Below are 15,199 nucleotides of genomic sequence, written 5' to 3'. Positions count from 1 at the left end.
TGTGACATAATTTGCTTTTGTATCTTTTTGCAAGATATCTCGTTACTTGTTCTTATTGGTTGTATAACATTTGTGCACTGGATTGTATTTTTTCACCTTAAAATTATTGGATCTGTCATCTTCACTAGTTGCTAGAAGGCATCCACATTTAGGTACCATGCATTTATCATCACCCTATATAGCTCATTTATGTACTTCTCAATTTGCACCCTTTTTTGAATTGCCTATTTGGTGATTGCTTCCCTAAACTCATCAACATTTTCAAATATCAATCCTAACTTCCAAGTTATTTTCTTGGCAGTAGGACCAAAGATCAATCTTTTTTTTTCTTCCTCCATTTTCCTATTATGTTCTTCACCATCTTGACCTTCCACATATGAAACACAGCTTTCATCATATGAGGAACTAAAGTATGGCTCATCAGTCCCAATTAGTTCTTCACACCTATTTTCTTACTACCTGTATGCAGCTCATCAAACCTAATGTCTACACCTACTTTATCTATGTTTATATCACCCTTCCCTTTAGGCTTTTCACTTCTTTTTCTCCTGCTTCTCTTCACCTACTCTCTACCTTCACCAAACTCCTCATGGATATCAGATTGGAGATCATTGTCATCAGAAACATTCAAGTCAACTTCATAAAAATAATCAGAAATCCAGTCTATGTCTACTTTTCCTTCATTCCCAGCAGCATCAGAAACATTTCCATTAGAAGCAACAGAACTCTCTGAAATCCGATGTATGTCATCAGAATCTTCATCATCTACCTCTTCAACCTCTATAGGCCTTTTTTCAGAAGCCTTACTACTGTTCACACCTTCCCTTTTTTAATAGGGTCATGTACTGATAAAGGGGCAGCATGATTCACATATATTTCTAGTGTATCCATATCCTCTAACTGATTACAAATGTCTAAAATGTCCTTATCAGTCAATACATTTACCAGTTTGTCAATCATATCCATCGGGTACATATACAACTCAACCATATTAGTTAGTCACATCTCCTTAGTGTAATCCATAAGCTCAAATAACGAAATTCTATCTATATCCACGTCTAAAGTCAAGGATTGACCGCCCCCCACATATCTGCTAAAAGGACCTATAATTAACTCACCCCCGTGATACCACTTTAAAGTACCAATTTTAAAAGATATTGTCCCTGAAACAAGCAGACAACAAGTTTCAATTTCACATGCAAACAAAAAATAAAGAAATCAAAATGGACAATAAAAAAAGATATAACACAATAAAGAAAGAAAAAGACAACACAAGCTCAAAAGCACCAGGTTTCAGTAGACAATGACAAGAGATTCCCCATAAAGATGTCTTAAAGCGCTAAAAATACTTCTGATGAAATACCCAAATAAACCCTAACTATTTTGACCCACCCATACAAATGAAAATGATTGAACAACATAAAATTAGAATACTAACCTGAAAATGACGAAAGTAACAGCAACAACCAGCAGATTTGTTCTCGTCGAAACCGCCTTCAAAGTTAGGGCTGAAGAACATTTTGGTGAAAATAGAAATATATTTGTTAATCTGGTCGAGGGGTAATTTTTTAATCTAGCGGGTCAAATCTTTTTTGTGTCGGGGATTAAAGCTTGGATCAGGTTGTCTATTTTTAATTAAAAAATAATTTTTTTAATTTAAATAAGCGCGCGTATATACAACATTGAGTATTAACTAGGCTGATCAAAAGTAGTGTGTCATTGACACACTTTTAAAAGTTTTGGTACGTAACATTAAATCCGTGGTCAATAGGTATGTAACAAAAATTTGAGTACAAAGTAGATGGATAAACTATGTATTTTGCCTTTTTTAAATGAAGAGAATAAACCTAAAAAACTCACTTACATCTTCTGCGTTACCCACTCTTTCTTTATTTATAAAACAAGTTTACTCATTTCTATGCAAATGCAATAGAATATCACAAATCAAATGTAATTATGTAATGCAAATAGTACTAGCACTATTGCTATTTTGTCAATCATAACTGATTTTCTTTACTACTATAGTTGATATTTCAAATTTGTATGTTTATAAAAATTTAAGAACTCAATATACAAATTTAGATCTGATAACTCCTTGCATGTTGAACTTTGCCACTAGGGGTGCTCATGATTCGACTTGAATTAATTTTCCTCTAATTTTTCGGTTATTTCGAGTTTTTATCGGGGTTTTTTCCCTTAAATATGGGACATTTGCCAAACACATATTCCGCCTATATTCTAAAATAACACTATCAAACCTATTATTCATTAAGAAAATTTATCATTTACCAAGATATATTAAGAATATATGATTGAATTAAATAGTAGAGTAATTTAAGGACTCAATTAAAGATAATTTTTTGAACGTGAAATAGATTCTTGGACTTTGAAAATAACTACCATCAAACTAGAAAGTAAAGGCAAATAACTTAATTATTATAATGACAAAGAACTAGACTACCAACTAAGAGTGCAACAACAACAACAACAACAACAACAACAACAACCCAGTATAATCCCACTTAGTGGGGTCTGGGGAGGGTAGTGTGTACGCAGACCTTACCCCTACCTAGGGTAGAGAGACTGTTTCCAAATAGACCCCCAACATTCTTCCCTCCAAGAACTTCCCACCTTACTCTTGGGGAGACTCGAACTCACAACCTCTCGGTTGGAAGTGGGGGTTGCTTACCATCAGAGCAACCCCTCTTGTATTTACCATAAGAGTGCAAACGATTAAATATTTACCATAAAATTATGTATGCATGTGTGTGTTGTAGACATGTGATTTTTGACCCTCCCCAATTTTTTTTATATTTTAGCATGTAAATATTTAATTTAGGCCTAATATCGTTATTTCGACTAATTTTGACTCTTTTACTTTATTTTATTACAAGAAAATGAAAATTACAAAAAATTATTTTAGTTTATGTATCTTTCATAAATTTAAAAAATACAAAAAATAGTACCTTATTTTTATCTTTATATAATCTTGAAAATACAAATATATATATATATATATATATATATATATATATATATATATATATATATATAATAGTTTCATGTTTTAATACAGTTTATTTTAATTAATTAGAATTTATTTTCGCATCATGTAATATAGTTATCTTATATTAAAGGAATTTAGGTATAGTTTTGAATAATAATTTTGGAGTTTTGGAGCCCAATTTTAAGACCCAACAAGACATGAACGTACCCCAATCTCCTAAATTTAGGCCCAATAAGACCAAACTCATACTCCCTTAACCTAGAAATCCCTACACTTTATGAAATGAGCTAAAAAAATACAAAGAAAATGAGACCTAAGATATTCGTAGCTTGCTTTAGGCAAGTAGTAAAATCATCACAACTACGGGTACGGTTCCCGTGGTGTAGTTGTGATATTCAGTTTTAATTAGTGTCAAATATGAATATCTATAGTTCGTTTAGTTGAATACTTTTACTTTAAATAAAATTGAGGCGTGTCATTCATATAATTGAATCACATAATCTATGACCCTCATATTAATTATCTTAACTAATGTAGAAAATACCTTGAACTATCGTAGTTTGCTTTAGGCGCGTTAATTAAATAATTATCATGGCTACGGGTACGGTTCCCGTGACGTAGTTGTGACGCTTAATTTCTAAAATTCGGGGGTGCATTTCATGTGACCCGGTTCTAATTTCCAACAAGGTTAAATAGAACGTGTCGTGAATCGCGGGTGCATTTCATGTATCGTGGCTTGCGATATGTTTTAAATAACCTTGAAATAATTCCTTAAATAATCAAAAGCGGTCAAAGGTTAAAAATGCACATAGGTTTCAAAATGTTTAAAATCAGATAAATAGGCCAATAATAATAGTTGAGCGACTGTGCTAGAACCACAGAACCTGGAAATGCCTAACATCTTCTCTCGGACTAACAGAATTCCTTACCCGAATTTCTGTGTTCGCGGACTGTAAAACAGAGTCGATCTTTCCTCGACTCGGGATTTAAAACCGGTGACTTGAGACACCATAAATTATCCCAAGTGGCGACTCTGATTTTTAAATAAATAATCCCATTTAGATTGTCACTTAAATTGGAAAACTTCCTTATATCCCTTCGGGGGTAGTAAAAAGGAGGCGTGACGCGCGCGCGCGTGTATATATATATATATATATATGTTGTATGCATGTTTGTGTAATAATAAAGTTTTAAATAATTATTTCTATAGTCGGTTTGGTTCGATTTTTCAGTTATATTTTTGCCTAAAACTAAAACTAAATTAAATTTGATCAGTTTTAAATTCAAAATCAAAACCAAATCAAACTAAAATATTATTATTTTTTTATGTTGATTTGGTTCGGATTTTCGATTTTTGATGAACACCCCTACTTTGCCACCACTATTGGGGAGTAAGGAAGTCTTTTATTCTTAATAAGATGAACCATTATTGACACGCAATACATAGTGTATTTTGTTTTATTTTTTCATACGCAGGGAGATAGGATGTGAATACAAGGTGGAGTTAGAAACCCAACAATGTTTGATTGCAAGAAAGTGTTTAACTCACATAAAAAAGTTAATTCTAATAACTAAGAGCGAAGTTAAAATTCTAGTTACAAGTTCCATAGAACTCGACAGTTTCAGTTAAAATTATGTATTTATTCACGTTAAAGAATCTACTTAATATATGTATATACTTTAATCAAAACCTTGTAAATTGTCTTTTCAAGAATTAAGAATCTATATTAAGGGTGTCTAACGAGCGGGGTTTAATCGTACCCAAACCAATTAAAACCAGAACCGGCCCGGACCGATACAAGAGGGCCGGGTGAGGCTAGGTTAATGTGGTAAGGAGGGTTAGTCCGTTTACGTTGGGGCTAGGATGGTTAACCTGTTCTACAATAAAAATCATTGATAGGGAGATATGATGTGAATACAACGATTTTTATTGTAGAACAGGTTAATCGGCCCAGACCAGACCGACCCAGATCGGTATAAGAGCTACTTATTTTTTTTTATATAGTGGGGCCTTTTTCTGACCGTTGGCAACAGTCTTTTGGCCTTGGAGTCGTTGCCCAACGACAGATTTGCAAAAATAACCCATTTTGGGCTATTTTTTAAAACTAAACACTTTTTGTAATTACCTAATTTGCCCTTAGAAAAACTATAAGTACACCCCCATCTTCTTCATTTATTCACTCATCTCTCATTTCTCAAACTCATATTTTCAATTATCATTCTCTCATTCTTCACCTAAAGTGAAATTAATATTTGACTCTTATTTTTTTGGAATTTCATTTATCGTATTATTTAATATTTGAACTTTGAACAATTGACGTTTCTTCGTGGTAATATTGCAGTTGCTAAATCATCAGGTGTTCAATTTATTACCGAATTCGGTGCATTCCCTCCAACTCTTTCTCTTATTTACTATTTTATTTGCATATTTAATTTTTGCAAGTAGTTAAATTTTCACAATATGTTTAATGCTGCAAAAAGAGTTTGTAATAAGATTACTAATCGGGAAAATAAAAAAGAGGTAGTACTTCTGCTTCAGCATCTGGTAGTAATTTAAATGACTCTACACATATTCCTGAAACATTACTTGATAATAATATAGATCATGAACAATTACAGGAAAATTTCGGTATAGAAGATCATGAATTAGAAATGGAAGATGAGATACCACTTACACCTAGTAGTGTTGGAGTTGGTAGCAGGGATGGTAGTCGTGGTGCTAGTAGTAGATCACCTGTGGCCCCAACTACTAATCGGAGAAAAAAAGTAAGGTTTGCCGATTTTTTGACGAAATAGAAGGTATTGATAGAGTTAAATGCAAACTTTGTAATGATACTTTTAAACATAAGACTAGAGGACAATCAGGGGGGACTGAGACACTTAGTAGATGTATGAGAATTGAGCATCTTATAGAATGTGGCTCTGATGGAGATGAAAATCAAGCAACTCTAAACCCTACTACTGGAGGACTTATGAAATATAATAAAATGAAGGATCGTGAGGAGTTAGCAAAAATGATTGCTTTGGGTTGTCTACCTTTTCCTTTTGCTTCTTAATCATATCTTATTATGTATATTCAAAGGGTTTATAATCCTTTATTTAAAGATATCCCTAGAAGTACTTGTAGATCTGATATATTTAGACTTCATGGACAATGTCAAACATACATACATTATTTGTTTAACCACCTTCCTTGTAGAGTTTCTCTAACTTGTGATATTGGTCATGCTATTAATAGAAATGATTATTTGACAATTACATGTCATTGGATAGATGATAATTATTATATGCAAAAATGTATTATCGCTTTTAAATATGATGAAGATCAGAGTCATACTGATGTGTTTATAAGTACTACTATCTATGAAGTTGTTGAATTTTATAATCTCAAACAAAAAATATTGTGTATGTCTTTTGATAATGCTTCTAACAATAATGCCGCAATTTCAATATTAAAACTCCATTTGCAACCACCACTTGACGAAATTTTTCATGTTAGGTGTGCATGTCGTGTTTATAATTTAATTGTTAAAAGTGACCTTGATTATTTTCAAGTGAGATTACTCATTTTAGAAGAGCAGTTGGTGTTATTCAAGAAAATAATAGATAATCTAGAATTAGGGAATTTAAGAATAAGTGTACCGAGAATAACCTTAAACCCTGATTTATGCCAGACGAAATTGTTACTAGATGGAATTGTACATATATATTTTTAAAATGTTGCCACAAATATAGATTCCCAATAACTGAAGTTGCTAATGCACATTGTACTGATCCAAACCGTATGTTAACAACTACTACTTATGAGGTCATTAATGATGTTGTTAAATTTTTACATAAATTTTATACAGCTACTGTTGAGTTTTTTGGAGCATTTTACCCTACAGTTACTATGGCTTTAGTACATATAGCTAAAATTTCTTTTCTACTCTTTGAATTTAAGAAGAAAAAAATATATAGGGATGTTGTTGAACAAATGCAAGCAAAATTCAAAAAATATTTCTTTCCAATTCCTCCGATTTACTTAATTGGTGCTCTTTTAAATCCTTCTATTAAGATGTCTGATTGTCACCAATTAATAAATGCTTTATATACTTATATGGAGATTTGATCAACTGAAACCCCATATATATATATATATGTGTGTGTGTGTGTTTGTATGAACAAGCTAAATGATTCTTTACAATAATTATATAATTATTATGCAAATATAATTGATGATGATGCTCTTAATGTAGGCAATGTAATCCCATTATGCACTGTACCGCATCTACTACTGTGGATGATGATGAAGGCCTTGATAGTTTTAATATTTTTTCTACATTTTCTAACACTCAAATCAATAGCAGGAACATTGATGAACTTCAATTCTACTTGCAGAAGCAAAAAGAGCTTAGCACAAAGGAATTTTCACCGTTGGGATGATGCCATAAGAATGGAAAGCAATTTCATGTTCTTTCCGCTATGGCTCGGGACGTGCTGAATGTGCCAATTTCAACTGTTGCATTAGAGAGTGCATTTAGAAAAGCAAGACAACAACTCGGAGACACCCGTCACTCATTGGGAAGCAATGCTTTGGAAGTTTTAGTATGTTTCAGAAATTGGATTAGATCGGAACAAAGAAATCAAGGACGTGAAGATGTTGATAGCCCAGAAGACGAGGAACTTAGAGATGTATTAACACATGATAACCCATCTGAATTTAACACTCCAGAAGAAGGCCAATCAATTCATATTGATTACGAAAAACTTACTAAGACAATGCAAAACTTTTGAATTTACTCTTTTTTTGTTAATTTACTTATTGTTAAATGTAAACCTTTCAATTTGTAAGTTTGAATTTTGAAATAAATGTAGCACTTGCAATTTATAAGCGCAATTTTTTCTCATCTTCATTGTATTCTTTATATTAATATAACTTATAATAGTTATACAAAATAAAAAAATAAAATATTAAAAATTACACTAACCCGGCCCGGCCCCTTGTACCCGTAACCAATACGGTTCATTTTTACCCGAATGAACCCGAACCCGCTAAACCCGGTAAGCCCTAATCCGTAACCGGCACGGTTCCCAACCCATTCGGTTCCAAAATTTATGTAAAATTTGCACGGGGCGCCCTATTTGGTCGCCCCCATTTAACCTATACCCATTTTTTAAAAACACTTTTAACTTGTACCCACTTTTTAAATAACTTCAGCCCCCTTTCTCCTCCTCCTTCTCATCCTTCGTTTTCTTCTTCTTTCTTCTGCTGCTGTTGGTGCAGATTATTTTTTAGGTAAAATTTCTTTTACACTGTTGGTGTATAGAAGTTAAAACTTTCTTTTGTACCTTTATATGATTAAAAAAGAAATTATTTTCCATAGTTCCTTTTGTGAGTGGAAACTATCAAGATACCATTGTTAAGTGACGGCGTCTTTGCATTTTAATCGTATTACGAAGCTCATTATTTGTTCTCGCAATCAGGGATGGTTAATTTGCATTTATTTACTTCTTTTTTGGGTTGTTTTGATAAATATTATTAAGGTGAAAGTTGTTTCTTGTAAAGCTAAATTGAGTATGTTAGCACATAAAAATTCTTGAGCCCGGTGCCGAGATTTTACCCCAAAGATTTTAACAAACTAGCAAGTTGTTTGATGGATGGATCCCCAGCTTATTTGAGCAGATCCTATTCTAAAGCTAGCTTCCAAATAACTTCAGCTCTAAAACTGAAGTTCGACAGTTACAAAACAAAAACTTCAGCTCTAGAGCTGAAGCTTACAAATAAAATCTTCAGCTCTAGAGCTGAAATTCGCCAGTTACAAATAAAAACTTCAGCTTTAGAGCTGAAGCTTACAAACAAAATCTTCAGCTCTAGAGCTGAAGTTCGCCAGTTACAAACAAAAACTTCAGCTCTAGAGCTGTTCGACAGTTACAAACAAAAACTTCAGCTCTAGAGCTGAAGTTCGACAGTTACAAAACAAAAACTCAGGCCCGGCTACTAGAATACTGAAGTTTTGCATGATTGCCTTTGCTACTTCAGCCCCGTATGCTGAAGTTATGCGAAAAAGCGAGTACACTTGCAATTTTTTTTGCAAAACGGACACAAGTTAAAACGTGACACAAAAAGCGGGTATAGATGCAAGTATCCCAAAATTTACCTACTCATCCAGCCCACCCGTTAGACACCCTTATTCTATATACTCAAAATTTTTGATCCGCTTACGCTAACATCACAAAATACAACAACAACAACAACAACAACCCAGTATAATCCCACTTAGTGGGGTCTGGGAAGGGTAATGTGTACGCAGACCTTACCCCTACCCTAGGGCAGATAGACTATTTCCAAATAGACCCCCGACATCCTTCCCTCCAAGAACTTCCCACCTTACTCTTGGGGAGACTCGAACTCACAACCTCTCGGTTGGAAGTGGGGGTTGCTTACCATCAGAGCAACCCCTATTATCGCTAACAACACAAAATATTGTTTTAAAAAATTTCCCCCAAAATCAGGGGGCTAAAGTGCGTAAACCAAAACTTAAAGGTGGTAAGTGCATTAACCTATAATATCAAGATGGACCAACAAAATTGGGAGTATATAACGCGGTGGTGAGGCAGGAACACAGAAATAGAGAATAGAGGAGAAAGCGAAAGAATGGAATCATCAGGGCAATGGCTGGAAAGAGCATTACTGGAGCTATGTAACAAGATAGAGACTGGTCTTGATTTAGATGCTGAGATTATATCTGGGCTCGTCTCCTATTGCGAGCTTGCTCCTCCTCTCGATGCTAAAGAATATCTTGATGTAACCTCTTTCCCTCCATCCATATTTCTGGTTTTTATAATTTCTATGTCGATGATTTTCTTGCTTCCAGTTTTGATGAGCATATTGTTATGGTAATTTGGGTTCTGTATTTAGTATAAAGTCCATAATTGAGGGTAGGGGTATATGACTAATATTAGACTGCACCTATAGACATTTACGATCAAGGGGGTCTCTTGTTAGATTCAAAGGGATACTTTATCTCTGTGTAAGTTTTGATCCCAGTGTTACACATTGAAAACCTGATTTGAATCCTTTTGGAATTTTCTTTCTTTTTTTGATTTTGTGATGAATTGTTTTTTTTTTAAAGTTAAATTTATGACGGACAGTAGCTCAGTGTTGAAAAGGTGGTACTAAATAATAAATAGAGCTGGAAAAACGATTGTTAAAGAATGATTGTGGAATTGTTGGTGATTTAGGTGTAGAATATTAGAAATTTAGCTTCAATTAAAAGTATTTCTGAAAATAAAACTGAATCTAGCTTGATAAAAATTAGAATGATTTTTGAGCTTGATTGACATTGTTTTTACTTAAAGGGGAGCCTTGGCGCTTATGGCAAATGTTTCCACCATGTGACCATGAGGTCATGGGTTCAAGCATTGGATATAATCTCTTGTAGATATTAAGATACGTCGGCATAGCCTCTTGTTCCTATTTGCCCTGGTGATGGATGCACTGACTCATCATATTCAAGGGGAGGTGCCATGGTGCATGCTATTTGCTGATGACATTATTCTAATTGACGAGACACGAGGCGGCGTCAACGAGAGGCTAGAGATTTGGAGACATGCTCTTGAGTCTAAAGGTTTCAAGTTGAGCAGGACGAAGACGGAATACCTCGAGTGCAAATTTGGAGTTGAGCCGACGGAAGCGGGAGTTGAAGTGAGGCTTGACTCTCAAGTCATTCCCAAGAGGGGTAGTTTCAAGTACCTTGGATCGGTTATTCAGGGGATCGGGGAGATTGACGAGGATGTCACACACCGTATAGGGGTGGGGTGGATGAAGTGGAGGTTAGCGTCGGGAGTCTTGTGTGACAAGAAAGTGCCACCGTTACTAAAAGGTAAGTTTTATAGAGCAGTGGTTAGGCCTGCCATGTTATATGGAACTGAATGTTGGCCGGTAAAGAACTCACACATCCAGAAGATGAAAGTAGCAGAGATGAGGATGTTGAGGTGGATGTGCGGGCATACAAGGATGGATAAGATTAGGAATGAAGATATTCGAGAGAAGGTGGGCGTGGCCCCCATGGAGGACAAGATGCGGGAAGTAAGACTCAGATGGTTCGGGCACATTCAGAGGAGGAGCACTGATGCACCGGTGAGGAGGTGTGAGCGACTGGCTGTAGTGGGCACGCGGAGAGGTAGAGGGCGACCTAAGAAGTATTGGGGAGAGGTGATCAGACAGGACATGGCGCGACTTAGGATTACTGAGGACATGGCCCTTGACAGGGAATTATGGAGGTCGAGCATTAAGGTTGTAGGTTAGGGGAAAGTTGTGAATATTTCTACAGCACAATAGAGTGAGACTAGCCAGTTAGGAGTTAGACTAAGAATGTCATTGGTCGTCTATTGATGCAGGGCTTTACCTGCTAGTTTTTACTATACCAGCCATCTATTTCGTATTTCGTATTCTGTATTTCATATCTCTTATATTGCTGTTATTGTATTATGCATTTTTATTGTACTAATATATCGTCTCCTATTGCTTTTTTTTTTTGAGCCGAGGGTCTCCTGGAAACAGCCTCTCTACCCTTCGGAGTAGGGGTAAGGTCTGCGTACATATTACCCTCCCCAGACCCCACTTGTGGGATTATACTGGGTCGTTGTTGTTGTTGTTGTTGTTGTTGTTGTAGCCTCTTGTAGATATGTAAGATAAGTCAGCATAGCCTCTTGTAGATATGTAAGATAAGTCGGCGTACATAGACCCGATGTAGTCTGGCATTTCCTCAGAATCCGCTCAGTGAGAGATTATTGCACCAGGCTGCCCTTTATTGACATTGATTAAGATTGCATTCTTTCTCAATTTGTTTTCTCATATAACTTTATTTCTGTTTAAAGATACTTCATTTTACATTATAAACCTTTGTTTTCCCTTCATCTAGTACTTTTTCACCGAAGATCAGTTTGTTATTATGCTTTCTACTTAAAGCCCGAGCATACCTTAGCGCTTTTTTCCTATAGGCTGTAACAGCGCTATATGAATATTCCTGAGTAATAAAGCACCTATGCTCTCTTCTCAACATTTTCACATTTGTAATATTTGCTTTTACGTGGCAACTAAAATCCGTACAAGTTCCAATGTTATGACTATATCTATAAGTATCTATATTTTGAAGACAGCAGTCAAATTCTGTATTATAAATCCAAGAGGTGCTTCCGCAATTGTTTCTGAAATTTTTAGTTGTTGAGAGGATGAAAAGTCAAATGGCCTCGGTTCATTTTAACCATTTATCAAATTGATGCCTCATGCTTATTGATACGAGTAATTTGTTTTTTCTTGTATGTATGTCGTTAAGTCTTCTTGATATTTAGAGAATGTGTAGATTAATAAAACGGAGCTACGTTGGTGAGTCTTTCTAGTGTAGCATTCTGATCCTCCAGTTAGAAAGTAAAAGGCTACTTTTTCATTTGGTATTTGAAAACGATCTGAATTTGGGTGCTGCTAAGACCTTTCTCACATTGATACTTATTAGTGGTTATTAAATCTTGATCTCATGTATCATCACGTGAATTCGGTAAGATCTTCTCTGCAGATGGCCATGGCGATTAAGATTGTGTTTGGTGTTTTTTGTAATTGGTACCATTTGACTGTTGTTGGTGCATTTACTGACATATTTTCTTTCTGAATCTTCTATAGAATATCATAGGTCAGGAAGCTGGAAGAAGTGTGACGAATGAATATTTGAGACGGAGAGGTCATTCAGATGTATACCACACTACTCAAGGTACTTCTACTTCCAAATTGCAAGCATATGTAAAGCCCCCTTCAGGTGATAGTCTGGCAGCTGGAACTAAAAAACAAGTGCGAGCACCGAAAGAAAGTAAAGCCTCAAGTAAGCAGGAGAGTCAGAGCACAGCTGGGACATCAAATGGACGAAACGTACAAAGAGGAAGTCAGGGAAACTCTACGACAACAACAACAACTGCACCTCAACCCCAAGCAAGTCAAAGAAACTCTAGAAAGAAAAAATCTGACAAAGTTGTTTCGCTTGCTGAGGCTGCAAAAGGGTCCATTGTATATCAACAGGGGAAGCCATGCTCATGCCAAGCCCGTCGACACAGGCTGATTAGCAATTGTCTATCTTGTGGAAAGATAGTATGTGAACAGGAAGGTGAAGGGCCTTGTAACTTTTGTGGTGCACTTGTGCTAAGGGAAGGAAGCTCGTATGCTGGATTAAATGAAGGCCCAGTTCCAATTTCCGATGCTGAGGCAGAAGCTGAAGCCTATGCAAAGAGGCTAGTTGACTATGATCGGAACTCTGCAGCACGTACGACTGTTATCGATGACCAAAGTGACTACTATGAGTTTGAGGGAAATAGCTGGTTGTCGAAGGAGGTACAGTGCACGTTTGTGAGAACATTTCACTTTGCAAGACTTGGCTTCTATGATGACACTGACTTATGTTCGTTATCCTTCTTTTCCTCCCCTTTTAACAGGAAAAGGAACTTCTGAGGAAAAAGAAAGAGGAGATAGAAGAGGCTGAACGTGCTAAACGAAATAGAGTCATAATGACATTTGACCTAGTTGGCCGCAAGGTTTTTCTTTCATTGCTATTAAGGAGGATATGTGCTTGCATCTTATTCCCTCTCTCTTTTGTTATTTTTTTCTTTCTTTCTTTCTCTCTTTCTTTCTTTTCTCTTTGTTCTCTGTCTTTAGCATGGAGGGTGGGAAAGTGGTTCATATCTTCTTGTTCTTTTGCGCATATCTTTAATCTTGCTTTTTCAATCATCAGGACAAACTAGTTTGTTCTTTTGGCTTTTGACTGTTGATTCCTATCTTTTCTTTATGCAAATGTGCTGCAGCATAGCTCATTATTTATTACCATGTTGATAGAGATTGCATATCCAAAATCTGGCTCTACTTTAACCAAATACTGATAGTTTCATAGCCCAAATAGTAAAATGACATTGGATTTGGTTACAAGCTGCACTGGAGTATTGATCCATTATTACTGTAATTGATGCTCATGCAATTTCCAGAACCTGCTTGTTGATAGTCTAAAAAAGTTGGAAACTTCTTCGACCTCACTTTTTTTGTCATTCCCATTTTCTGACTGTGTGCGCGCGCAATGCAATTGTAACTTGTTGCACAGTTGCAGTGTTATTACTTGTATTCAAGGAGCATTTTCAGATCCTTGATCCAACACCTCAACAATGTAAACATTCTTTTTCGCATGTTTGATTCATTGAAAATTTTAGTTGGGGAAGTTATCTATTGTTTCAGCTCTGACTTATTCTTAGGCACGGGCCTTAGGGTTTCTCTTCTTTTTTATTTTTTATTTTTTCATGGTGGATAAGCCTTACTCCCGTAACTTTTGTAACAACCTGAAGAACGCCTGCTGGTTGCTTGGAGTTCATCCTAATCGTAACTACAATGCCTTTCTTGATCTATATTCTGCAGGTTCTTATAAATAAAGATGAAGCTTCTGAAGAACTGCAGAATGGAATTCTACTCAGACCAGCAGGGGAAAAGGAAGCAACCCGCATTAGACCTAATCCAAACCTGAAAGTACAGCCCGTCTTTGTGGATCCAGGTCCCAGGAAAACTCCCAAGGCGAGGAATAATAAGAAAGGCCCGAGTAATGGCTTGTGCTTGGAGATTACTGGGAGAGTACAACATGATACCAATGAACTCTCACGTTTGATAGTAGAGGGCAAGCTACATGGATCTTCGAATAGCAACTCGTGGCACGAGCCATCTGTTAATAGGACAGTCCGAACTTCAGATGACTCTGAATGTACTTTGGATTACTATTGAGAAGTATATAGCTGGTGAGTCGAGAACTTTCATCCCCACACCTCCGAACATGCTATCTTCAGATATAATTACTCAAGATGTCAACTGAGTTTTGTTTTTCCAATTTTTCTGGGGTTGAGGATGGAGGGCAGAAAGTTCTATAAACTTACTATTATCCTGATTAATCAAGAAAAAAGGTCTTCTGCATATGTTTGTTCGGGAAGATTTTACGTGGATTTGAACTTACTGTCATCTATGTTCATCCGACATTATGTGGATGGATGCTCTGCACGAGCTGAGAAAATATATCAAAGTGCAGGTCACTCGGAAGCTTCCTATGTATTACCAAGAAGTTGCATCTTTTTATGGATTACATTTTTTTTTTGGTAATTCAATCCTTATATTAACCACCAAAGTAATATTTACAAAGC

At 35.8% G+C, this 15,199-nt stretch overlaps 1 protein-coding gene across 1 annotated transcript; it reads left to right on the top strand.

Annotated features, from left to right (window-relative positions):
* The first annotated feature begins 9,618 nt into the window (after positions 1-9,618).
* On the top strand, positions 9,619-15,158 carry LOC104222500 (uncharacterized). The gene is made up of 4 exons (XM_009773731.2): positions 9,619-9,794; positions 12,669-13,367; positions 13,469-13,567; positions 14,433-15,158. Exons 1-4 carry the CDS (start codon positions 9,645-9,647, stop codon positions 14,787-14,789), a joined length of 1,305 nt encoding a protein of 434 aa, XP_009772033.1. The 5' UTR covers positions 9,619-9,644; the 3' UTR covers positions 14,790-15,158.
* Positions 15,159-15,199: the final 41 nt, after the last annotated feature.

Source organism: Nicotiana sylvestris, chromosome 3 (assembly GCF_000393655.2).
Source record: "Nicotiana sylvestris chromosome 3, ASM39365v2, whole genome shotgun sequence".
In the NCBI taxonomy this organism is placed as follows: Eukaryota; Viridiplantae; Streptophyta; class Magnoliopsida; order Solanales; family Solanaceae; genus Nicotiana; species Nicotiana sylvestris.
Note: the sequence above shows the minus strand (reverse complement) of the source record. Positions and strands in the feature narration are given on the sequence as shown.